Genomic DNA, 26193 nt, shown 5'->3' with positions numbered 1-26193 from the left:
TTCCAGAGTCTAGCGGAATCACAGAACAGGGTCGCCATGTGAAAGATTGTAACTCTAATTTGCTTTGCTGAATAGCGTAAGATTGTGACTTGAATTTGGTATGCTGAAATCGAGTGCTAATTAGACCATGAAAGCGGTTTAAAACTGTGAGCTGTCTTGGGAGATTAACCGTGTGTTTACTGGGCCACTGTTTCACGACTGGGTAACTAGTCTAGGTTTACCACCTTACCAATCAGACTAACATTGATTATAATCTTTTACAGTCATACAACAACCGGTAATATATCTCTATAAAAGGAGAATTTGAATAAAAAGAAAGAAATCAGTTTATATTTGCAAATTTATTTTAAAGATTGTTCATTGAAAATTCAGCATAATATACGTGAGTTACTACTTAGCTGGTGCCTTGTAAAAAAATGTGAGATTGTAATCTTACGGAACACATAAAATATGGAGCCAAGATTGGGAGACTGGGTACAACACTGCATTCATAAAACAACACACAAAGAACATTGAAACACATGCAACAGAAAGTTCACCACAACCAATAGATTCAAATTTTCAGTTAAAGAAATTATTTTCGTAGCACAATCCTGTCCGTCTTGTAATTACCCTTCACGTGGTCAACTTGGTTTACAGAAAGCGTATAACTCCACAATAATTTAGATAATAAAAATAAATTAGATCAAAAAGCAAATTACAAAACAAAAACCTCGAACTGGTTACTAACGTCTTACTATTAACCTGATGGGTCAAACAGTTATATAAGCACGTGGTACTGGTCTCACAAAGTACACGCCACGTGGGTTGAACATAAAGAAAAGTTGGTATATTCAAAATCTTTTCAAGACGATACGTTATAATCACACAAGCATTTGCATTTAAGATTGATCTTACTTAGAGTTACTGACCAACACGTGGTTCGACTTTACTCACAAAGTAGTAACAAAGCAACTACCGCCAAATAATCTGAACTGGACACGAGAATCACACTCCGCTGCAATTAAAGATAACCTTAGCTATTTTAAAGCTAACCCGAAATAAAATGATTAAATTCTCAGTTAAGCTGAACTTAACAAATCCATTGTCCTATGGACTTAACAGACACGCGCTTGGCCGGAAATCTTACCACTTCAGACGCTCGCACCGCCAGACTGCTACTGCTGGACTGCCCTGCGCTACTACTGGACTCCAACTGCTTACTCTCCAGCTGCCAGACTCCCACTGAACTACCCAGCGTGCTCCTGAGAGTCGCTCACAAAGACAAACGGAAGGCGCCAGAGGGGCAGCTTCCTATACCAACATGACAGGGGACGGACCGGACCATACTAAGAATGGAAACCTCTCTGCTTTTAGGAACCGTAGCTACCTGTTTCAACGTTGGTCCTACTGTTCTCTAGCAGACAGCCTTGTCTGCTACCCTCAAGCATGCAGCTACAAACACATTTGATCATTCATCCTCTCACACAGAAGGGAAGGGGGATGACAGTATCTTATCATACACAGTATATAAAAGAAAGCGGATGTAGGTTCCGTATGAGACTGTGTGACATGAATTACTTATAAGAATTACATATAAACTGTGCTTTAAAGTCTAGTAGTGTGACGGATCGTTCTTGTTTACGTGTAAAAGTAACACGTTCCATTACTCAGTCTCCTCCCAGATAGTCAGAAACCCCACAGTAAATTTAGAAGAGGAATTTATTTCTTAAAAGACAACAATTTTGAGAAATTAAACATGAAAGGAATCCAACAGAGACCTTTCAGTATATATGTAGATGTATAAACACAGACAGAATATGTTTTTATGGAGATAGGACTATTAACTTTTCTAAACAGTGTTGTCCCCCCCCCCCTTTCGTTATATTATTAAAGCTAATATGTTTACTGGTAATGGGTAATCTTAATGTGTTAACCAATATTTATTACATTGGTCAGAAAGTGACTCAAAAATCGAAATGCCTTGGAAATCAAATATTTTAAAAGAAACCAAACTGAAGAGAAATTTGAAAACATCTAATATAAATTTAAGTGTTAGGAAATCTCTTCTTAAGATCTTTGTTGGAGTGTAGCTTTGTATGCAATTGAAACGTGGACTGTAAGCATTTCAGACAAACACAGGAAAGAGGCTTTTGAAATGTGGGACTGCAGAAGAATGCTGAAGATTAGATGGGTAGATTGAATGACTAATGGGGAGATACTGAAGCAGATTGGGGAAAAAGAAATTTATACCACAAGTGGGCAGTAAGAAGGGATTGATTGAGATGACACATTCTGAGGCAACACAGGAATACTTAGGAGAAGAAAAACTTCTTCGCTAAGATTACTGTAAAAATGTTGATTGCAGATATAAGGTTTTAAGTTACCATCTTCAGATCTTCATAAAGGTTATTACAAAGATCTCTTGACAGCTACACACAAAATCTTTCCATTGATTTTCTAGGTACATATAACATGGAATGAGCAATGTGTTGGCATGTCAAAATTAAAAATTGCTGTGTACATCACAATTTGCCAAAACATCATTATCACAATATAACACGTCATGCATACCAAGGTGTTACATGACTGTTAGGACTAACTGAAACCGGTTATCTACAATAAACTTTTTTTATAGCAATCTCGGCTAAGAAGCTCTTCTTTTCCTGAGTAATCACTACAGATTGCCCATTTGAGCTCAACATGAGTAAACTAATCACAGGAATAGTCAATTCAGAAAGTGTGTTGGTGGGAGGGGGGTAAAAATATTAGAGAGAGACCTAGGCATGAATACCATAAGCAGCTTCAAAACGAGATGAAGAGGCTTACACAGTGTAGACTACCATGGATGCCATCGGGTGAGCACTCCAATAAGCACTGCCTTCGTGTGCTTGGTATGAGCTTGGTACATAAGGGTTTCCTGAATAATGAACTGGTAAGTGCTGCCCGTCCACTGTAACCATAAGCTCAGGGCATGTTTCAGCAACCACTGTGTGGCCCAGTGGTGGAACATTTTGTGTCACAGGGAACTGGGACTTTCACTTAACCACCTAGATTGCAAGTAAGGCAGTTAAAAAAAAAAAACTCTATCTCAGGGTGTGCTACATGTATCCACATGTCATTAAAGTGGAACAGTCCGTACCAGGCAAGTTGTGGGAATGAGCCCCGTTTCAGTTTTACAAGGCTTATCCATGCAAGTGGGGTTCTGTCTAAGTAGACCTTTATGTTATCTAGTTGCTCATAGGATCGAGATGGAATCATCAACCTTTCTACAGTCATCTCCCGGCACAATGGGTTTACTGCTGGTGGGTGTCCACACCCACCCGAACAAGAGAGCTTGTGTAGCCAGTCCTCCTGGAACAGTAATTATTCCCAATTTTTCAGTTTATAGTAACAGAATGCATGCTGCTTGACAGCCTGTTTTTAATAGTTAAAACAAAAGAGGACAGCTGTGAGAAAGTTTCACCTTTTTATGTTCAAAAGGACTGAGAAGGCATTACAGGCACCTTACGTGCCAAAATAATGCATCTGAAATGCTTACATAAAACCAGCTTAATGGGTGTGGTCTATAGTGCTGGCCTTTTGAAGCAGATAAATTCTGTTTTGATATATTCAGAAAAACAGGCATATTAAAAGCCACAGTAATTGCAGCTGTCTTTTGTAAGGTGAGGCAAAAACAGTCTACAAAGCAATGAAACCTTCCACTTTTACTATTTCATTTGCTTCAGCTCTCAAAACGCCTATTCAGACAGCTGATGCGTCTACACAAACAGAGATTAATAATTACAGTACTCAGCAAACAGGCCAGCATTGCCACTGCCAGGAATGTTCCTATGAAGTCTCCTCTGTCAAGCATACTAAAAGGAAGAAGACAGATCATTAATCGTGAGTGTTTCTGATGATTCCGCTTCGAAGACAGTGGAATACAAAATCTGCTTGAACAAGCCCTTTCGCTCCATGACTGAGCTTCCTACTGTTGTTGGCTCTCCTTCCTGATGGAAAGACGGGATGAAAGAAAACCGTCACTGACAAAATGGTTTCCATTCTACTGTGGAACATCGGTGGGTTCCAGATACATATGAGGAACTGAAACTGCTAGTAAAAAACCCTTGCTGACACCCATGTACTCTATGGCTGTATCATCCACTGGAAGGATGACATTACTGGAGAAAAGACCAAGAGGAGAGGAGCTGTGTTTGTAAACAGGACATATCACTCATCTGCTCTGTGATTGCTTACTGATCTGCAAGCAGTTGCTGTTGAAATTCGTGTGGGTTGAAGGATCACTATATGCTCTCTGTATTTACCCACACAAGATGCAATAGATTCTGAGGCTCTTTCAGATTTTATAGAACAACTTCCCTGACCATTTCTCCTATTGAGAGACTTGAATGCCCTTAATGTGTTTTAGGATTTTGGCCCAAGTGTTGAGCTTTAGAGAACCATCCATTGTGTGATGAGCCGTGTACCCTCAACATGAACCCTCCTACTCCTTTCAACACTGCTGCCGAGTCATCCTCAGTCATAGATGTCTTTCTGCTCTCTAGCCATCACAGATCCTGCTCACTGGGAAGTTACTGATGATCTTCAGTCCAACTTCAGCTAGCATATGGGACAATACTTGACAGGAAGCCTCCAAGATGGATAATCAGCAGAGTGAACTGGAGTTGTTTAGCCAACTGGCTTCGTTTGAAAACTGAAGCAGCATCGAGGAACTGGTTGACTGTATCACATGTGTGATCCACCATGCCACTGAGTGTTACAAGGCAGCCTGTATCTTAGTGGACTGATGGGAGCCACTCAGCAATATGGCTCATACATGCCTCTCTGTGATGGTTTAAGTGCTGGCCAACAGTAGCAAACCTTGCAGACTTTAAAGTATTGAAGGCCAAAGCTCAGCGCATAATCAAGGAGAGTAAAGGGTTTCTGGACTCTATCAACTGTTCCACTTGTTCTACGAAAGTGTAGGAAGCCATCAGGAGGATTTCTGGCAAATCCAGTCATAGCAGTGGTGCTGAAGCAGGGCAGGAGTGTCTCTGAATAATGTCTAGAGATATTGCCCACATTATGGCAGAGCATTTTGTGATGACTACTGCCACTGCCAACTAGGCTCTGGCATTCCATTGCTATCATGTGATGATGGAGAGTGGTGAGTTGGACTTTAGATTCAACAATTCTGACTCATAAAACTGCTGTCTCTTTATGTTGGAGCTGGATTCAGCACTGTCGGACACTCACAATATTGTGCCCAGCTACAACCAAATGTATTGCAGCATGATGCTTTTAATTATTTATGGAAGGCAGGACAGTTTCCCAACTGGTAGAAGGAGGCAACCTCTCCTCAGACCAGAAAATGGCTGGAAGTGTTCCAGTAGTAACAGAAGTCATCTTAATGAGCTGTGTAGAAAAGACTTGGGAACAAAAGGCCAAACTACATGTGGTGTAAAATTGGAGACAAGGCCACTCCTTAGCTGCTCTCTGTGTGGATTCAGGAGACAGTGACAACTCGACCACGGTAGAGCAGGCTTTCCACCAGGCTTTTCTATATAGACAGCATTGGATTGGAATATTTTTAATATACTGTGACAACTCCACCAATAGGGCTTTTGTAGCCACAAACACGCATATTGATACGGTGCTTCCAACCAAAACCCTGTTTAGGTAGTGAGTTGATGACAAGCTGTATGTAAGATAGTTTTGAGCAGTAGAATTGCGTTCCTTCGAGAAGTGACACATCCATGGCAAGGAGTCCTGTGGAATACTCCTTATATGTGGATGATTCTGCAATTACTTGTTTCTCCTTTGACACTGCAACAGCAACTTGACAAATACAGCTTCAGTGAATAGGTTGGAGAAGAGGGTGCAAAGATAGGTTTTATATTTTTGGCAAGGGATTTTTGCAAATTTTGTTTTCCACTCCAATGCTGAGTCTCATTTGGCACAATTTTTCTTGGCTCTTGAGTTTCAGAAAAATCACAAAATGAAAAGTTTTGTACTGTAATGCTGATGTAAATATATTTGAATGAAAGTGTACTTTTTGTTTTAATGTATGTGCTAATTGTTGGTCAGTGGCCTGATTGTTTCTACAAAGACACTCTCACAATTATCTGTGGTGTGCTTGGCACCTGGGCACCAGCGATTATGGAGTGTAAAGGGATTTACCTTATCTACATACAAGGGCCACCATTCTACACCTTCAAGACTAAATGATCTTTCAGGTCTTGTCATTGTTACTACATCTAGGGGACCTAAAGACACGGGCTCAGAAAGTGCTGAACATAGTGAAGCACCTTAACCATCAGTCTTGCAGAATGGATGGGGCTGTCTGATCCAATTTTGTAGGGCTTCTGTAACATCACTGATAGACTGGGTGCACAGTGTACAGATCATTGAGATGAAGATCATTGAAGCTATCCACCACGAGGGTCTCACGCTGACCACGGGTGCTTGCAGGACCGGCCCATACCCAGTCTCTCTGTTGAGACTGGGGAAATCTTCTTGACATATCAAGCATATAAGTACCCCACTTTTCCCAATTCACTATCATACCATGCTGTTGCCCATTCAGTTATGGAATGCGTTTCCTGAAATTGTCCATGAGCAACAGCGCCGTTTGGGATCCACATGAAAAATGTGCTTCGAGGGTGTGGGGGCAAGTATAAACCCACAGTCCAGGCTTCCAATCGACTGCCACCCGGTTACTGCAGACGCCCAGAGTAATTTTAGATTTAGTGCAGTATAGGAGAACTTGCACTCCTGCTTCTTTTTGGAGTACAATATTTTATGAGATTCTAAATGAGCACCACAACTATCCAGCTGTATTCACCTATGAGTCTAAACATTATGACTCCTTTGTTTCCTCTATTATTTTCACTTGATCGTGTCCGCAAGATGTGGCTACCTCTAGGATTACTGTGTTCGATGCAGAGTCACACTTGATCTTTACAGCACTGGAGCATATGAGATGCATTGTGACCGCTAAATTCCTTGTCGGTTCTGACTTCCTGCATAGCCTCAACTCTCTACAACAATGTATCCAGCAGATAAAGTAGTCCAGAATATCCAGGCTCCACCAAAGAAAAGCTAAAGAAGGAGGTGTCTTTTTTGCTGGATACCATGGTACACGGGCATTAAGGGAAACAAAATGGCAATTGTAGCAGCCAAGGAGGGATGTCACAACAGTCAGGTAGTTCAGTGTGGCAGTCCCCTAAATGCTATCCCCTCAATGTTTAGGTACAGAGTGGGATGAAGCCCTTGTCACTCACCTTCACATGGGACACAGCCCTATGACTCATGGCTCACAGTCAGTATAACAAGAAAAATGCATAACCAGAAAAAGCTAATGTAAATGGGCAAGCTGGGTATCTCAGACCCAGAACACATTTCTTCGCATGTTAACAATCAACTGGTGAACAAAGGAGTGATGAAACAAGTAGTGGCCTCTAGGAATGTTAACTGAAAGGTACAGTGAATGGCCTACTCAAAATAATGTACTCTTGTGGATATTTTTAAAACAAAATTCACCTCTGCTTGAGAGACCTAGCATGTCTTTCCTAGGGTTACCAGAAACCTTGTTCATTTTGTTTAAAAAAATTAGCCTACGCCCAATTAAACATTCATGTATCGCATAAAAAATTTGAAGAAAATCAGTAAAGAACATTGTGTTATTTTTGCTAACAACATTTCTGTTTATATATTTATATACCTTGTGTATTAAAATTATGAAGCCTATTTCTGTTCGAATGTTTATCAGAGTATTGTGCAAAACTTTGAAGAAAATTGCTCAAGAATTTGATATTTTCCTGTGAGACTGAGGTGTGTGTGTGTGTGTGTGTGTGTGTGTGTGTGTGTGTGTGTGTGTGTGTGTGTAGAGAGAATGCTTGTTAGAGCATCAGTAAAACATTTGAAGTAAATTGGTAAAGAACTTCTTGAGATTTTTGATTTCTTGTCACTTATTTCATATATGGTAATGACTTTTTAATGGGGAAAATACCAAGTTTTATAGTAGTTCAGAATTTATGTTAAACTGTGCATTCCTGTGGCTGTTAACCTGTGTGTTCCCTTGGCTGGTTAAGTCAGTTTAAGGGTCAGAGGAAAGTAAGGTCAACTCAATTCCATGAGGACTGTGCCTAGTAAAGCACTGCCTTGTTCAACCAGCTTTAGAGTTAATAACAACTTGGTCTTACCTATTCCTTTTAAAGCAGTCTTTACTGTACTTTTATTACTTATTTTCAATCTTCTTTTGAATTAGTTACTTCTTGTTTTCTTAGAACTACTAGAGCTCTGTCTTTTGCTGGTTTATATTTTCATTCAGGATTTATTACCAAACAAAAATCATTTACTTTGCTTGTGAAAGCTTTATTCTTCCAGAAAGAGTAATAACCTCCCCCCCCCCCCCTCCTGCCCCAAGAAGTCTTGGGGTCTGAAAATAGTCTAAAAATGACTTTTATATTTCAGGTTTTTGTAGTATTCGCTTTTCATGTTGCCACCTGAGATTTGTCCTGTTAGAGTAGGACATTTTAGCACTTGAGTCATATATTAAAATTTTATATTGATATTTGTTTGTAGGTGTGGCCTTTTACAGTACCGCCTCACGTAACATTAGTGCAAAGAGATGAAGTCCTGGAGGCAAAGAGGAGCATGTCAGTTTTCCGTGAACGAGTAGAGAAACATAAAGAAGAAATAGCTGAGTTAGAGGAGAGAGAGAAGCTCGTTGAGAAAGAAAAACCTGTAAGTATTTTCTTTATGTCCCTTAAGTATTGATCTGTATCCGACTGTGTGGCTATAAAAACATAAAACTAGTGACCTATATGTTGAATGTTACAGTGATGTGAAAAAAACAACTTTAGAGAAGGCGTAATTCAATTAAGTTAACCCTGATACAATCAGTAGTGACTTCCTGTATTTATTTATTTATTTATTTATTTAGTCTAAGAATAATATCACTAAAAATTACTATTTAGAACTGTGTCAAATTACAGACTAATATCCAGGCCACAAATGCAATCTGTTGTACCCTTTGTCACCACCAACAACTCTGTTCAGTCGGTAGGGAAGGCTCTTGGAGGACATTTTTGAACCATGTTGTGAATAGTTGCAGCATCACAGTCACCATTTGGAGAAATTATTATTTTTTTTGTTGTGCAGAGAATTGGCATAACTACCAGTGTTGGTTCTTATTCAGATAAGAACCAACCAGATCATGCATGACAGTCAAAGCCAAAGTGGCTCGATCAATATGCACAGCTCCTTAAGTTGTTCATCGTAGCATTAATCTGTCATGTGTATCTCCATCAGTCAGTAGTATTAAAACTGTTGCCAGCTGACATTCTTGCAGTTTCCAGGCTTGTGTGAGGATTTTTCTACACTTTTTTGTACTGCTGCACAAATGTGCTTTCCTGCTGCAGGGATGAAGGTAGCGCATGGCTAAGTATGGTAGTGAGAAAGTAGATTCAGGTGTGACTGTGCTAGTTATAAGGCACATAATATGTTTGAGGTGTCAACAAGTCTTGAGCGAGTATTACTCAGTCAAGTTGAAGAGCCTCTGCAACAGGATAGGGAAGTCCCAGTTCCAGAACTGAAGTACGAAGTGTCAATGCAGAGGGTATGCATAATATGATACTGAGTTTCTGGAGAATGTTGTTTCAAGTTTTGATTTTGGCAATTGTTGTTAATAGATCTTGTTTATAGCTGAGTGTTCTGTCAAGAATGATTCAGAGATATTTCAACTTTCTGAGCCAAAGTAGCCTTTCTTCAAAGTAAATCATTAGTTCTGTTTTGGCCCACTCATTGAGACTTGTGTCATAGCAACACTTGGCTGCAACTTCCATTTTGGGAAATATTCACCAGTAATGAGATTTAACCTTCTGATTACACTGAATTCATCGTCTGGGTGGTCCTAAAAAAGCAACATAATACTGGCAACCAGACAATTCTTTAGACTTTTTAGAAAGAGAACTTGAAATAGTGTATCAAACAGTGAAGAAATCTAGAAACTTAGACTGTAATCAAACCTAATTTACTGTTATTTTAGAATGACTTCAGTTTAGAAATATAGTAAGTGATTCCTGGATAGACGTATCTGGAACACAGAACTAGTGTACAAAGTGTGCACTGTTATCAAATTCTGCACAAACATTTCACAAATGTTCATGTGATTTCCTGGTGTAGATTTTTATTATAGCTTTTATTTCTAGTTTCTCTCATACTCTACCTGTCACTGGACGGAAGTTGATACAGTGCTTATCAGTGTACTATCTTTGACCTCCTACTCTCTCTGATGCCTCTCCCTTCATCTTAGTCTACTCTACTCTTCATAACAGGTGGGTCCCTCCCAGCCTCGGAGTAATCTGCCCTTCCTTCCCAACTTCCCCAAACATATTGTTCTTTCATTCCTGAGAAAGGAACTAACAGTTTCAGAAGTTAGCACGGTTTTTATACTTTTATGTTATGGAATTTTTCTCCTGAAGGTGAATACTGACCAGCCATGCTGTCTCATTGTAATTTTATGGTTTTCTCAGGTGAATTTTTCTTTTAATATATTTAACTGCCTCTCCGACATTCGCCTCTTGGTTCATTTGTACTTCAAACCTACCGTATTTTTCCAACATTTGCCTATTTCTATTCTTGCCTATTATCTTTTTTTGTCATTTGTCAATCTGAGCTGTGTCCAGTGTTCATTTTTCCTGATTTAGTGATCTTTTTACTTTGTTTGGCTATCTTTGCACTTTGTTTATTTTCATTGTTCTGGGCTGGCCGGTGTGGCTGAGCGGTTCTAGGCGCTTCAGTCTGGAATCGCGTGACCGCTACGGTCGCCGGTTCGAACCCTGCCTCGGGCATGGATGTGTGTGATGTCCTTAGGTTAGTTAGGTTTAAGTAGTTCTAAGTTCTAGGGGACTGATGACCTCAGATGTTAAGTCCCATAGTTCTCAGAGCCATTTGAACCATTTTTCATTGTTCCATGATCATAATTTGGTTATATAACAGAGGGAAACATTCCACGTGGAAAAAATATATCTAAAAAGAAAGATGATGAGACTTACCAAACAAAAGCGCTGGCAGGTCGATAGACACATAAACAAACACAAATATACACACAAAATTCAAGCTTTCGCAACAAACTGTTGCCTCATCAGGAAAGAGGGAAGGAGAGGGAAAGACGAAAGGATGTGGGTTTTAAGGGAGAGGGTAAGGAGTCATTCCAATCTCGGGAGCGGAAAGACTTACCTTAGGGGGAAAAAAGGACAGGTATACACTCGCGCACACACACACACACATATCCATCCACACATACACAGACACAAGCAGACATGTCATTTTTTCCCCCTAAGGTAAGTCTTTCCACTCCCGGGATTGGAATGACTCCTTACCCTCTCCCTTAAAACCCAAATCCTTTCGTCTTTCCCTCTCCTTCCCTCTTTCCTGATGAGGCAACAGTTTGTTGCGAAAGCTTGAATTCTGTGTGTATGTTTGTGTTTGTTTGTGTGTCTGTCGACCTGCCAGCACTTTCGTTTTTAGATATATTTTTCCTACGTGGAATGTTTCCCTCTATTATAACCATATATATATATATATATATATATATATATATATATATATATATATATATATATATATATCTAAAAACAAAGATGATGTGACTTACCAAATGAAAGTGCTGGCAGGTCGACAGACACAGAAACAAACATAAACATACACACAAAATTCAAGCTTTCGCAACACACTGTTGCCTCATCAGGAAAGAGGGAAGGAGAGGGAAAGACGAAAGGATGTGGGTTTTAGGGGAGAGGGTAAGGAGTCATTCCAATCCCGGGAGCGGAAAGACTTACCTTAAGGGGAAAAAAGGACGGGTATACACTCGCGCGCGCACACACACACATATCCATCCACACATATTCAGACACAAGCAGACATCTCACAAGCAGACATATTTAAAGACAAAGAGTTTGGGCAGAGATGTCAGTCGAGGCAGAAGTGAAGAGGCAAAGATGATGTTGAATGACAGGTGAGGTATGAGTGGCGGCAACTTGAAATTAGCGGAGATTGAGGCCTGGTGGGTAACGGGAAGAGAGGATATATTGAAGAGCAAGTTCCCATCTCCGGAGTTCGGATAGGTTGGTGTTGGTGGGAAGTATCCAGATAACCCGGACGGTGTAACACTGTGCCAAGATGTGCTGGCCGTGCACCAAGGCATGTTTAGCCACAGGGTGATCCTCATTACCAACAAACACTGTCTGCCTGTGTCCATTCATGCGAATGGACAGTTTGTTGCTGGTCATTCCCACATAGAATTCATCACAGTGTAGGCAGGTCAGTTGGTAAATCACGTGGGTGCTTTCACATGTGGCTCTGCGTTTGATCGTGTACACCTTCCGGGTTACAGGACTGGAGTAGGTGGTGGTGAGAGGGTGCATGGGACAGGTTTTACACCGGGGGCGGTTACAAGGATAGGAGCCAGAGGGTAGGGAAGGTGGTTTGGGGATTTCATAGGGATGAACTAACAGGTTACGAAGGTTAGGTGGACGGCGGAAAGACACTTTTGGTGGAGTGGGGAGGATTTCATGAAGGATGGATCTCATTTCAGGGCAGGATTTGAGGAAGTCGTATCCCTGCTGGAGAGCCACATTCAGAGTCTGGTCCAGTCCCGGAAAGTATCCTGTCACAAGTGGGGCACTTTTGTGGTTCTTCTGTGGGGGATTGTGGGTTCGAGGGGATGAGGAGGTGGCTCTGGTTATTTGCTTCTGTACCAGGTCGGGAGGGTAGTTGCGAGATGCGAAAGCTGTTGTCAGGTTGTGGGTGTAATGGTTCAGGGATTCCGGACTGGAGCAGATTCGTTTGCCACGAAGACCTAGGCTGTAGGGAATGGACCGTTTGACGTGGAATGGGTGGCAGCTGTCATAATGGAGGTAATGTTGCTTGTTGGTGGGTTTGATGTGGACGGACGTGTGAAGCTGGCTATTGGACAGGTGGAGGTCAACGTCAAGGAAAGTGGCATGGGATTTGGAGTAGGACCAACCTCAACTCCTTTGGTTCCATCAGATTCACCTGGTCCTACTCCAAATCCCATGCCACTTTCCTTGACGTTGACCTCCACCTGTCCAATGGCCAGCTTCACACGTCCGTCCACATCAAACCCACCAACAAGCAACAGTACCTCCATTATGACAGCTGCCACCCATTCCACATCAAACGGTCCCTTCCCTACAGCCTAGGTCTTCGTGGCAAACGAATCTGCTCCAGTCCTGAATCCCTGAACCATTACACCAACAACCTGACAACAGCTTTCGCATCTCGCAACTACCTTCCCGACCTGGTACAGAAGCAAATAACCAGAGCCACCACCTCATCCCCTCGAACCCAGAATCCCCCACAGAAGAACCACAAAAGTGCCCCACTTGTGACAGGATACTTTCCGGAACTGGACCAGACTCTGAATGTGGCTCTCCAGCAGGGATACGACTTCCTCAAATCCTGCCCTGAAATGAGATCCATCCTTCATGAAATCCTCCCCACTCCACCAAAAGTGTCTTTCAGCCGTCCGCCTAACCTTCGTAACCTGTTAGTTCATCCCTATGAAATCCCCAAACCACCTTCCCTACCCTCTGGCTCCTATCCTTGTAACCGCCCCCGGTGTAAAATCTGTCCCATGCACCCTCCCACCACCACCTACTCCAGTCCTGTAACCCGGAAGGTGTACACGATCAAACGCAGAGCCACATGTGAAAGCACCAACGTGATTTACCAACTGACCTGCCTACACTGTGATGCATTCTATGTGGGAATGACCAGCAACAAACTGTCAATTCGCATGAATGGACACAGGCAGACAGTGTTTGTTGGTAATGAGGATCACCCTGTGGCTAAACATGCCTTGGTGCACGGCCAGCACATCTTGGCACAGTGTTACACCGCCCGAGTTATCTGGATACTTCCCACAACACCAACCTATCCGAACTCCGGAGATGGGAACTTGCTCTTCAATATATCCTCTCTTCCCGTTACCCACCAGGCCTCAATCTCCGCTAATTTCAAGTTGCCGCCACTCATACCTCACCTGTCATTCAACATCATCTTTGCCTCTTCACTTCTGCCTCGACTGACATCTCTGCCCAAACTCTTTGTCTTTAAATATGTCTGCTTGTGAGATGTCTGCTTGTGTCTGAATATGTGTGGATGGATATGTGTGTGTGTGCGCGCGAGTGTATACCCGTCCTTTTTTCCCCTTAAGGTAAGTCTTTCCGCTCTCGGGATTGGAATGACTCCTTACCCTCTCCCCTAAAACCCACATCCTTTCGTCTTTCCCTCTCCTTCACTCTTTCCTGATGAGGCAACAGTTTGTTGCAAAAGCTTGAATTTTGTGTGTATGTTTGTGTTTGTTTGTGTGTCTATCGACCTGCCAGCACTTTTGTTTGGTAAGTCTCATCATCTTTCTTTTTAGATATATTTTTTCCACGTGGAATGTTTCCCTCTGTTTTATATATATATATATATATATATATATATATATATATATATATATATATATATATATATATATATATATAGGGAAACATTCCACGTAGGAAAAATATATCTAAAAAAAGAGATGATGTGGCTTACCAAATGAAAGTGCTGGCAGGTCGACAGACACACAAACATACACACAAAATTCAAGCTTTCGCAACAAACTGTTGCCTCATCAGGCAACATGCTCTCCCTCACCTGACGACGGGCTCTCCCTCGCCTGGCTATACATGTTTTATTTGTTGTGCTGTTGTTCTTATTGTTGAATAAATTTTTCTACTTTTGGAAGAAGCTGCCATTCATTACACGAACTAGCAGTTCTGTCTAAGACACCTTTTATCCTCCTAAAGTCACTTGACAATAACATCTTCACGTATGACACAATGTCGTAATCATCAAACAGTTATAAGTTGCTGTTTACTCTGTCTGTCGGTCCACTTATGTATACAGAGAATATAAAACATATGCTCAGACCTTCGTCTACAGTCTGCAGTGGGGCACTTTGTCAAATGCTTTCCAGAAATCTGAGAATATGGAATCTGCATGTTGCCCTCCATCCATGATTTGAAGGGTATCATGTGAGAAAAGGGCAAGCAGAGTATCACATGAGCAATGCTTTCTAAATTTGTGCTGATTTGTGGACAGAAGCTTTTCTGTCTTGGCGAAATTTATTGTATCTGAACTCGAAATGTGTTAAAGAATTCTGCAGCAAACCGATGTTAGCCCATGAGCAGGAGCTCCATTTTTCATAACACAAGTGGGCATGTAGTGTACTTTGTACACATGTAAAGAATAGCTGACTTTATGTAACCAAGGTAAACATGTATAAGCAGAATTAGTTTTATCATAGTTTAATGGAATGACGATAAAAAAAAGTATGTAATACGAGTTAAAGCACTGTTTAATTAAACAACAATGAAATAAACTTCCATTATATCACTCTTTTGCCATGGACGGGTGTTATCTCACAGTAATGACCCATTCAAAGCATTAAACAGTTCAGTTGCGTTAGATCCTAGCCATCCGCTTATTTGATTACTAATTATCTGGTAGTCAACTGCCTCATTGAGGTATTGTGTTGCTAGCTCATAATCTGAATCATTTTCCTGTATGGAATGTAATTTTTTTTCTCACTTATCTTGCTTTTTGTTACTGCTACTCAGTTGGGCATATGGTGACACAGTTTATCAGTATGGTAGCTGGAGCAATAATCAAGAAGTAGGTATGGGTTTGCACCTGTGAAACAACAATGAAATGGTGCAAAACTACTACTTCTTCTTCTTCTTCTTCTTTTTGCATTCTTTAACTTGAAGTTTACGGGGTTTCAGGTGCTGGTCTGTAATTATGCATGTCTGTTCTTTTACCTTTCTTATACACAGCGGTCACCTTTTTGTTTTCTTCCAGTTGCTTGATACTTTGTGTTGGGTGATATATTTCTGCACATCTCTTGTCCAAGCCCTATCATAGCAATCATTAAACTTTAGCACATTATACTCCCAACAGCCATTCAGAACTGAACCTGTCTTCCAGGTCCCTGCCTGATGCTAAGACATTCATTATTTTTGGATGTGCAAGCCACTCCCAGCATCAGTACTGCTGTCTAGTCATAGATCTTGCAGCTCAGTATCTCATTTGGAAATACTTTACTACCCAATCCCAACCCACAGAGTGAGGTGGTGCAGTGGTTAGCACACCATAGTCTTACTCATGAGGACCATAGTTCAAATCTGTGTCCGACCATCCTGATTTAGGTTTTCTGTGATTTCTCTAGGCTGATGCCAGCATGGTTCCTTTGAAACGACCCTGCTTGTTTCCTTCCCTACCCTTGATGCATTCTGAATTTGTGCTTGATCTCTAAAAATTTCATTGCCGATAGGCTCCCAACGCCCTCCTTGAAGAATACTACTGACAACTTGAACCTTATTCAAGCTGAGGCTTGAGCTAGCTATTACCTGAAAGCATACCACACTGTCATAATCCCCCCTGTGGACAAATGATTCTCTGCTTGACCTTGAGAAATATATGGCTGACAGTTTCCATCAGCTCTTGGACACCTTAATGTATAGATCTGGTCTTAATTATGCTATTTGTTCTATTCAGACCAATCTGCACAAAGTTCTGAAAACCCTAAGCCCCTCACAGGCTCTCACAGCTACCTCCATAGAACTCCATAACCCTCCTGTTGTACACAACACTACCTTCTGCATATTTCCCAGAACACAAAAACCACCATCCTGACTGAAAGCATCTCACTCCTGATGAACCAGCACCTTCAACACATTTGGAGCCTTCCATTCTACATAAGACACCCACCATTTTATGGAATGTCTCCAATCCACGCCCATCCTTGAGTGCTCCTTGTCACTATCGATATGCCTCTCTTCCACACAAACATAGACATACGGCCTTAAAACACTATCTCTCCAATGCTCACCCTAAAAACTCATTTGTTGCCACTTTAGGCAACAGCATATTTACCCGTAAGTACTCCATATGAAATGTTCGTTCAGCTTGAAAAGAATATTGTTAAGCCACGCTGACGGTAAGGACTGCTTATTTTATAATTTGTAACAAAATTATCTTGGTATCTGTGGTGTTGTGAGTAGACTGATAATGGGCCAAACAGAAAGGAAATGCACAAGTATTCACCCCATTGATTGTGGTGGTTTTCACTTAAAGCTTGTGGTGCCCACACACTGGATTTTTAATGTTGCTTATGAAAGTGCATGTTCCATTATGGGTGTCTGGTCATCTTCTAATTGTTACGCTGTCTGACATAGATTATCAGTGTTGAGAACAGTGATCTTGGCAACCATAGCAAAATAATTTCAGGTCAGTGGTCTTCTTTGAAACAGTTGAACAGTTTTGTTGCAATGCGTTCTGCAGATGAAGTTTTTTCGTTGATGGCATAAATGTTTCTTACTCTTACTCCTTTTTATACCCCTCTTATCTTGTCAAAAAGAATAATTTTGGGAGTTTTCTCTCTGTTTCAACTTGACATGCCATTTCATTTTATTTCATGAACAGTAGAAGTTTCTTTCAAAACAGCAAATTTCACAGTATATTTAAATGCAGAAGTCCAATGGCATGCGATAAACACAGAGAAAATCATAAAAGCTCATTATTATTGTGAGAGAGAAAAGTACCAAGAACTGCTGTGCTCATAGGATTTGGATAATGTTGGGTGTCAGTGTCTTTATCTTCTTTAAGTCTTGCTGAAATAGGACTTGGCATCAGTCGTAAGAATAATGGGCTGACCATGGTGTAATTAAAAGGCTTCTCAGAAATGGGAGGCCATAGTCAATTTTTAGGTTATTTATTATTGAATAGCAGTCAGTCGTAATAAGTTATTTTCATAGTCCAGGTACACAAGCAAGTTATTGGATTGATATAAACTGAAAACAACAGAAATTTAGTTTCTACTCTAGCTATGAAAGACACAGACCTTTCAGTTCTTGGGCATGATGCTATGTCAGTGAAAATATTGTGGCACATTGTAGTCTGCTAATTAAGTTACAGATGAATCACCATAGTCTCTCTTTTTGCATATTCATTTTGGAGTGAAATATAACCTACAATTTAAGAGCAGCCTTTGAACTGTATTTTACAGCTGTATGGTTATGAATTAGCTCCAGAATTATGTTTGCAGCTTCATTACAACTGTACATTCCCTACTAGAATAGATTTATGTTCTCCTGTTTTAGAATATAGAAGTATTCAACCCCCAGGGGCATGAAGGCCATACATATTATGAACAGTTTAACACACCAGCAGCTTTGCTAAGGACTGGTGATTGTGTGTATGTGCGCTCGGACAATGGGAAACAGTTAATACAGCAGATTGATTCAATGTGGATGAACAAACAGTAAGTTCAGTATATTATCATTTCTTCCAGCATGCTTTCTTAGAAACTTTTGGATAAATGATTATTGATGTAATTGTATCTCTTTCAGAGGTGCTTGTTTTTTTCGTGGTCCGTTCATGGTTTCACCTGTTGATATTCCACAGACTCCACAGAAACTTTTTTATAAACAAGAAGTGTTTCTGAGCAATGTAGAAGAAACAAATCCTGTTGAATTTGTTGTTGGCAGGTGTGCTGTTTTAGAACATGCAGAATATATATCGTGTAAGTATTTTAGTTGAAATATACATATTTTGTGGATGAACTTGCTGGTTTTGTTGTATTTCAGATTGCTTGATTTTTGCTGCAACTATCTGTTCAGTTTGGTTGATGTAACAAACAAGTTGTTCCTGTGGTCGATGACAACAGAGTTAACAAAATGAATGATCAGCCAAAGAACAAAGTCCAAAACATAACAAATGTCATTGTAAGCATTCGCAAACAATTCAATAAGTGATTTGAATCAAAAAATGTCAATCACTCTACATATTGAAGGCTTCAGAGAATGGTAAGAGCAGTTGGAATAGCTGGAGCTGTGGTATTTACAGACACTGTCATGGCCCATGAGACATGCCCGTAGCAGTGCCTCTATGAGAAAATGCTGCAGCCATGGAATGAAGCCCAATTATCCATGATCTTTCTTTGATCTTGATACTTGGGTTGGATAGGGAATCTGAATCATTTTTGGATTTTAAGCCATCCACATTTAGAAATTGATATTTCCATACTCACTTATGATGAAAGATGATAAACCTTCATGGGAATTGTGTTTTGTTCAGTAAAAACATGCTTTTACACTTTACAAGAGACTTTTAAAAAATGGAGTCAAATATGGGAAATAACCTTTCAAGTGATAAAAGTTATTTATAGGATCTTCCCCTTGCCTTTCCTTAATTAATGTATGATACATGTACATAATAGGCATCAAAATATTTGCCAGGGACTTGTTTATTATCTAATAAAGACTATCTGAATTTTGTACTATGTTTAGCAATTGATGTGACATTTACCAACACTTTAGCTCAACAAACCACACTAAAAATTATGAAAACCTTGCAGCCACCCTGTTGATTCACGTTTTTGTGAAGCTAAGGTACCATGCTTGGCAGTTTTAGTATTGATACTGCAGCCTGTGGAAAACGAAATACAAGTTCCCTATTACAAAGCTCCCCACCCTAATCATGTTTAGTGTAACTTTTCCGGAAAAGTGCCATCAGCAGATGTACACAGTGCTCGGAACTTACCTGGCTGTTTTAAATTTTGTAACGGTATGTGTGTGAAATATTATAAATTGCATTAAGTATATACCTGTGCTACAGATCAGTCTGGTCACCAAAGTCTTTATTTCACATTAACTGGGTTCGCCAACTCGCATCCAAATGGTCACTTTCAAATTGACCTAGACCTCAGGCTACAATACGGATCGGCCTATCTCCACAGCCAAGGTTACAGGTGAGGGTACCATACCACACTTAAGCCTCTAAAGCAGACACATCATAATGTTGGACATTTTTGCAGTAAATCTGTGGAGTATGTTTTTGTGGGATTTCTAGATTTCTTATTGATCTCAGAACTACTACAGAAAAATAACAAATATTGTAGGTACAGCTTCCAAATTTTTCTCTTTTTCATAGTAGTGAAGAGAGTAAAACCAAATGTAGAGATCATGTAACCCTTCGATGCACACACTTGTTAAAACAGTCTAGATAACGAACAGTGTAATTATTTGAATCGGTAACAGGATTTCAAGAAGAATGCTGAAGATTAGATGGGTAGATCACATAACTAATGAGGAGGTATTGAATAGAATTCGGGAGAAGAGGAGTTTGTGGCACAATTTGACAAGAAGAAGGGACCGGTTGGTAGGACATGTTCTGAGGCATCAAGGAATCACAAATTTAGCATTGGAGGGCAGCGTGGAGGGTAAAAATCGTAGAGGGAGACCAAGAGATGAATACACTAAGCAGATTCAGAAGGATGTAGGTTGCAGTAAGTACTGGGAGATGAAGCAGCTTGCACAGGATAGAGTAGCATGGAGAGCTGCATCAAACCAGTCTCAGGACTGAAGACAACAACAAACAGGATTAACCTATATAGGTTCCAATATTAGTCATTATCTCACTAAAGTTTAGAGAGCAATTACAAGTCCAGAAATCATATTAAATTCCAGTGGACACACCTGCTGGAAAAACGAGCTACATTAGGTATCGTGGAGTGATTGCAATCGGTAAGTAGAGTTGGCCTATTTAGCGTAATTCCAGTTACTGATTCCAATATTTGTTAGACCCTACTTTTTGTGAATTTTCATTACTTGTGTGCTAGTCCTGTTAGATTTAATAATAATTATTAAAAATTAACTTTATTTCGCAATATTGTGACTTCTTCATGCGCTATACTGTAATGGATTTACAGGTTCTCTGTGCTTCTCTTACTCATATAAATCACGATAATAATTTATTTCAAACATATATACTTCTGAAACTTCCTGGCAGATTTAAACTGTGTCCCCGACCGAGACTCGAACTCGGGACCTTTGCCTTTCACGGGCAAGTGCTCTACCATCTGAGCTACCGAAGCACGACTCACGCCCGGTACTCACAGATTTACTTCTGCCAGTATCTCGTCTCCTACCTTCCAAACTTTACAGAAGCTCTTCTGCGAACCTTGCAGAACTTGCACTCCTGAAAGAAAGGATACTGCGGAGACATGGCTTAGCCACAGCCTGGGGGATGTTTCCAGAATGAAATTTTCACTCTGCAGCGGAGTGTGCACTGATACGAAACTTCCTGGCAGATTAAAACTGTGTGTTTGGAAGGTAGGAGACGAGATAATGACAGAAGTAAAGCTGTGAGTACCGGGCGTGAGTCGTGCTTCGGTAGCTCAGATGGTAGAGCACTTGCCTGCGAAAGGCAAAGGTCCTGAGTTCGAGTCTCGATCGGGCACACAGTTTTAATCTGCCAGGAAGTTTCATATCAGCACACACTCCGCTGCAGAGTGAAAATCTCATTCTGGATATATACTTCTTTTCTTCTGTTCTTACTTATTTTCGTTACCTTCAGTTCTTTTCAACATAATTTGTGGCTAAGTAATTAACCACATGAACTGTGGTTGTAATTTTATCATATGCTAAATTCATTTGTTTACGAATATGATCAGCTGCTTTCAAAGATTGCCTCTATGTAGTGTCTCTGCCTTAGTGTGACATCATTGCTCAAAGCCGTCAACTGGAATTGCACACTAGAATTGATCCAGAAAGCTTTATCTATGCTTGCTTTTATGTGGTGTTTGCTGTATGTTCTGGTATTCGTGAAATTGTGTGACGAATTTTTGTGAGATTTAGTGTTTCTGTGATGAGTTCATCTAAGAAACGATATCATGTCTTTCAGGAAGGAATATTCTGCTGTTTTCTGTGTATTATGCGATCGCGGAAAGGTGAAACATTTACATTCTGTTCTGTGTACTCATGTGATATAAACATGGCTTACGGGGGAAGAACTGAATTAATAAATCGTATTAAATCCATTAAACACATCTCCAATATGAGAATGAAGGATAGTAGTAGGAAAATTGATTCATTTTTTTTACCTCTCCTTGAGCTGACCTTGATGTAATAAGAGCAGAATGTTTGTTCACTTCATTTTTAATTGAATATAATATTCCATTTGCTGCTGCTGATCATGCTGGTGCCCTTTTTAAGATGATGATCTCTGGTTCGGAAATCGCAAAAAGATACGATTGTGGTCGTACAAAGACTTCACATATTTTGGAAAGAAATGGCGACAGGTTAAAGAAATGAACTCATTGCTTGCATGCAACGTGAACTATTATCTTCGGCTACAGATGAGAGCAATGACAATGATGCTAACCTTTGTCCCTCAGTCACATGCATGCACCTGTTAATTTTCTGTGATTTGGCATCTTCTGGATTTCTGTTTTTGAAAGTTGGCAGGTATGCATTTATGTCTGTATAAAGCTTGAACATGTGTGAATTCCACATCTTTATGTAAAACACCCCAATGTGTTTGTGGTGAACTGATGATTTGAAAACAAGGTAGCTTTGAAGGAAGCAAATGGAAAATATGTCTACCCATTTATTTGGCTGTGTGCTGGTGCCATTGGTGTTTCTTCTAATCTTTAATTTTTGTATAATTGACATCTTCTATTAGAGATCATTCTGAGTAACAGTTAGTCCGCCCCGATAGCTGAGTGGTCAGTGCGGCAGTCTGTCACGCCAAAGGGCCTGGGTTCGATTCCTGGCTGTGTCGGAGATTTTCTCCGCTCAGGGATTGGGTGTTGTGTTGTCCTCATTATTATTTAATCATCATCAGTGGAAGGCAACGGGAAACCACCACTGGAATCACTTCCTTAGACGCTCATGTGGTGGACCTATCTGACAACGCTTCCCCCGTGACAAGACCTGCTGTAAGGCAGAACACAAAGTTTTTTTTGAATAACAGTTAAATGTTATTGGAAGCCTTTTTTGCATTGGTGGTGGTGGTGGTGGTGGTGGTAGAAGAAGACATTGTCATTACCAGTCTTCTGAGTGGGATGGTGTAGTGGTTAAAACGCTGAGCTTTTTTTCTTTCAGAATGGGTGGGATTAAATTCCCATTGTAGCCACCCTCATTTTTGTTTCCTGTGGGTATTCTAAATCAGTTTTGTTGAATACTAGGTTGGTCGATTAAACAAATGTCGTGCTTCTATCACAGCAAATTAAAAGTTTATCTTTATATAATGTGTGTCATTCGATCTTATGCCTTGATTGTTTTGACAGTGGAAGAACTCTTGAGGCACTTACAAGACCATCATCAGCATTAATCTCGGGACACGGTTTGGGAACTTTGTGATGGTTTCTCTAATTGTATTGCTACATTTATAATAAAAAATAGTGCTGCTATAAAATATTAATGTACTGGTTCGTGAATATCAATTCAAAACAGTGTGTGTGTGTGTGTGTGTGTGTGTGTGTGTGTGTGTGTGTGTGTGTGTGTGTGTGTGTGAGATTAATGTACCACCAATAGTCTGTAATGTGAAATACCAACGTATACCAATGTATAGTTATTTGATAAAGTTTCAAGTGCTGAAAGAAGTTGTTACACTTTTCATGCTCAAAATTGTATCAGTTTTGAGTTTTATAGTTAATGGGCATCATACAGTTTCTGATTGAGACACATTGCTTGTCCGAAACACTCCTGTTAATGTGTTATAAAAAGAAATAAAGGAAGAGCTAGTTCTGTTTATCATCTACCAATGTGCAGTCTGCACCCCCCCCCCCTCCCCCCTCCTGCTGCATAATAATGTTATCTAACAGTCACAGCCAGAAATGATTGTAGTATGCCCTCCAAATTTTCCCTCTTTTGTCGTTGCTTCTTCTAGCTCATAATGAATTTTCAGTGATTATATATGTTAATGAAATGTATCTTATTGGCAAGAAATGCTTTAATCTGGCAATACATTAGTTTTTTAACATTTGCTCTATGACTGAAACATACAGTAAAAGTAGAAAAATACATCTACTTGCTGAAAAAAGCAAGAGACTCTTTGAAAGCTGTTTGTGTACAATGTGATAGACTTCCATGTACAAGTCAAAATGTGAAGCCTATATCACTGCAGCATTGAAACTTACTGCAGGACATAGACTGGGTAAGGATAGGCCACAGGAGATAATGACAGATGGAAGGGAAATATTGTTTGTTAATGTTGTTGTTGTCTTCAGTCCTGAGACTGGTTTGATGCAGCTCTCCATGCTACCCTATCCTGTGCAAGCTTCATCATCTCCCAGTACTTACTGCAACCTACATCCTTCTGAATCTGCTTAGTGTATTCATCTCTTGTTCTCCCTCTATGATTTTTACCCTCCACGCTGCCCTCCAATGCTAAATTTGTGATCCTTTGATGCCTCAGAACATGTCCTACCAACCGGTCCCTTCTTCTCGTCAAGTTGTGCCACAAACTCCTCTTCTCCCGAATTCTATTCAATACCTCCTCATTTCGAAAGCTTCTATTCTCTTCTTGTCCAAACTATTTATTGTCCATGTTTCACTTCCACATGTAGCTACACTCCATACAAATACTTTCAGAAACGACTTCCTGACGCTTAAATCTGTACTCGATGTCAACAAATTCCTCTTCTTCAGAATCGCTTTCCTTGCCATTGCCAGTCTACATTCTATGTCTTCTCTACTTCAACCATCATCAGTTATTTTGCTCCCCAAATAGCAAAACTCCTTTACTACTTTGTGTCTCATTTCCTAATCTAATTCCCTCAGCATCACCCGACTTAATTCGACTACATTCCATTATCCTCGTTTTGCTTATGTTGATGTTCATCTTATATCCACCTTTCAAGACACTGTCCATTCCGTTCAACTGCTCTTCCAAGTCCTTTGCTGTCTCTGATAGAATTACAATGTCATCGGCGAACCTCAAAGTTTTTACTTCTTCTCCATGGATTTTAATACCTACTCCAAGTTTTTCTTTTGTTTCTTTTACTGCTTGCTCAATATACAGATTGAATAACATTGTGGAGAGGCTACAACCCTGTCTCACTCCCTTCCCAACCACTGCTTCCCTTTCGTGCCCCTCAACTCTTATAACTGCCATCTGGTTTCTGTACAAATTGTAAATAGCCTTTCGCTCCCTGTATTTTATCCCTGCCACTTTTAGAATTTGGAAGAGGGTATTCCAGTCAACATTGTCAAAAGCTTTCTCTAAGTCTACAAATGCTAGAAACGTAGGTTGGCCTTTCCTTAATCTTTCTTCTAAGATAAGTTGTAAGGTCAGTATTGCCTCACGTGTTCCAATATTTCTACGGAATTCAAACTGATCTTCCCCTGGGTCGGCTTCTACCAGTTTTTCCATTCGTCTGTAAAGAATTCACGTTAGTATTTTGCAGCTGTGACGGATAGTTTGGTAATTCACATCTGTCAATACCTGCTTCCTTGGGGATTGGAATTATTATATTCGTCTTGGGTCATTCCATGTCAAGTCACCCAGGCTTTGACACCAACCATGTCAGATTTGGATGAAACTTGGTACAATTACTTCTTTTATCATCCTGAAAGCACTTGTAAAATTTTTTTGCTCTACCTCTTATAGTTTTTTTTTATAAATTTTTAAGGTTTTTAGATTTGGCGTTGTTTCAGCAGTCGGAAATCGAACTTAACGTGTCCTCACAACTAAAAAAAATTGTATATTAAAGAATACTCAAGATATCAGTATGAAATTTTGGAATAAGTTTGTGTATTATATCTAAATGTTAAAAAAAATTACCATAAAGATATATTAAAATCTTCCAAATGAAAAAAAATTTACAAGTTTTTTTTTTTTTTTTTTTTTTTTTTTTAGCTAACGGATGTTTAGTTTTACAAAAACTGCAATATCTAGAGTCTCAGACCTGATAGAAAGCTCAAATTTGTTTTAAAATACTCTTAATTGTATAGGCTATTAGGTAAAAGGAAAATTATGTTGGCTTTTTAACCTGTTTAATAGTTATCTAATTTTTAAAATAATATTAATTCTATTTTAAAAACAAAAAATACCAAGTGACTTAGTCACCGAAAATAAGTTTTTGTCTTCTTGGAGTAGCAATGTACACTTGGATATTGTTTTGTTACTCCTGTGTTTTGAAGTAAAAAATTATTACAGTGTTAAATAGTGCTTGGATAGTATTTTATTAAGTTTATTCGAACTCTCAGTAAGTACTGTTACTTAGTTTACAGAGATTCTTTTCCAATATCCTATAAAAGTAACCAGAACAGTAATCAGACCAAAAGTGAAATCAGTATGTCAGATATTCAAACCTGTAGTGTA

The 26193-nt window shown here is 39.9% G+C and overlaps 1 protein-coding gene across 11 annotated transcripts in view; it reads left to right on the top strand.

The window, feature by feature from the left end:
- The window catches only part of LOC126199364 (protein polybromo-1), a 355023-nt gene that overhangs the window by 257579 nt on the left and 71251 nt on the right, over positions 1-26193 (top strand). For all 11 annotated transcript variants that reach the window (XR_007540157.1, XM_049936255.1, XM_049936256.1 and 8 more), the window contains 3 exons: positions 8548-8709; positions 18186-18346; positions 18435-18607. Coding sequence is in view for 10 of the 11 variants with exons in the window: in XM_049936255.1 (XP_049792212.1) it covers positions 8548-8709; positions 18186-18346; positions 18435-18607 (496 nt within the window). In the remaining variant the exon portion in view is untranslated. The remainder of the gene's footprint in view (positions 1-8547; positions 8710-18185; positions 18347-18434; positions 18608-26193) is intronic.

The sequence above is a fragment of the Schistocerca nitens genome, chromosome 8, assembly GCF_023898315.1.
Source record: "Schistocerca nitens isolate TAMUIC-IGC-003100 chromosome 8, iqSchNite1.1, whole genome shotgun sequence".
Classification (NCBI taxonomy): Eukaryota; Metazoa; Arthropoda; class Insecta; order Orthoptera; family Acrididae; genus Schistocerca; species Schistocerca nitens.
This window is presented reverse-complemented; position numbering and strand designations above follow the sequence as displayed.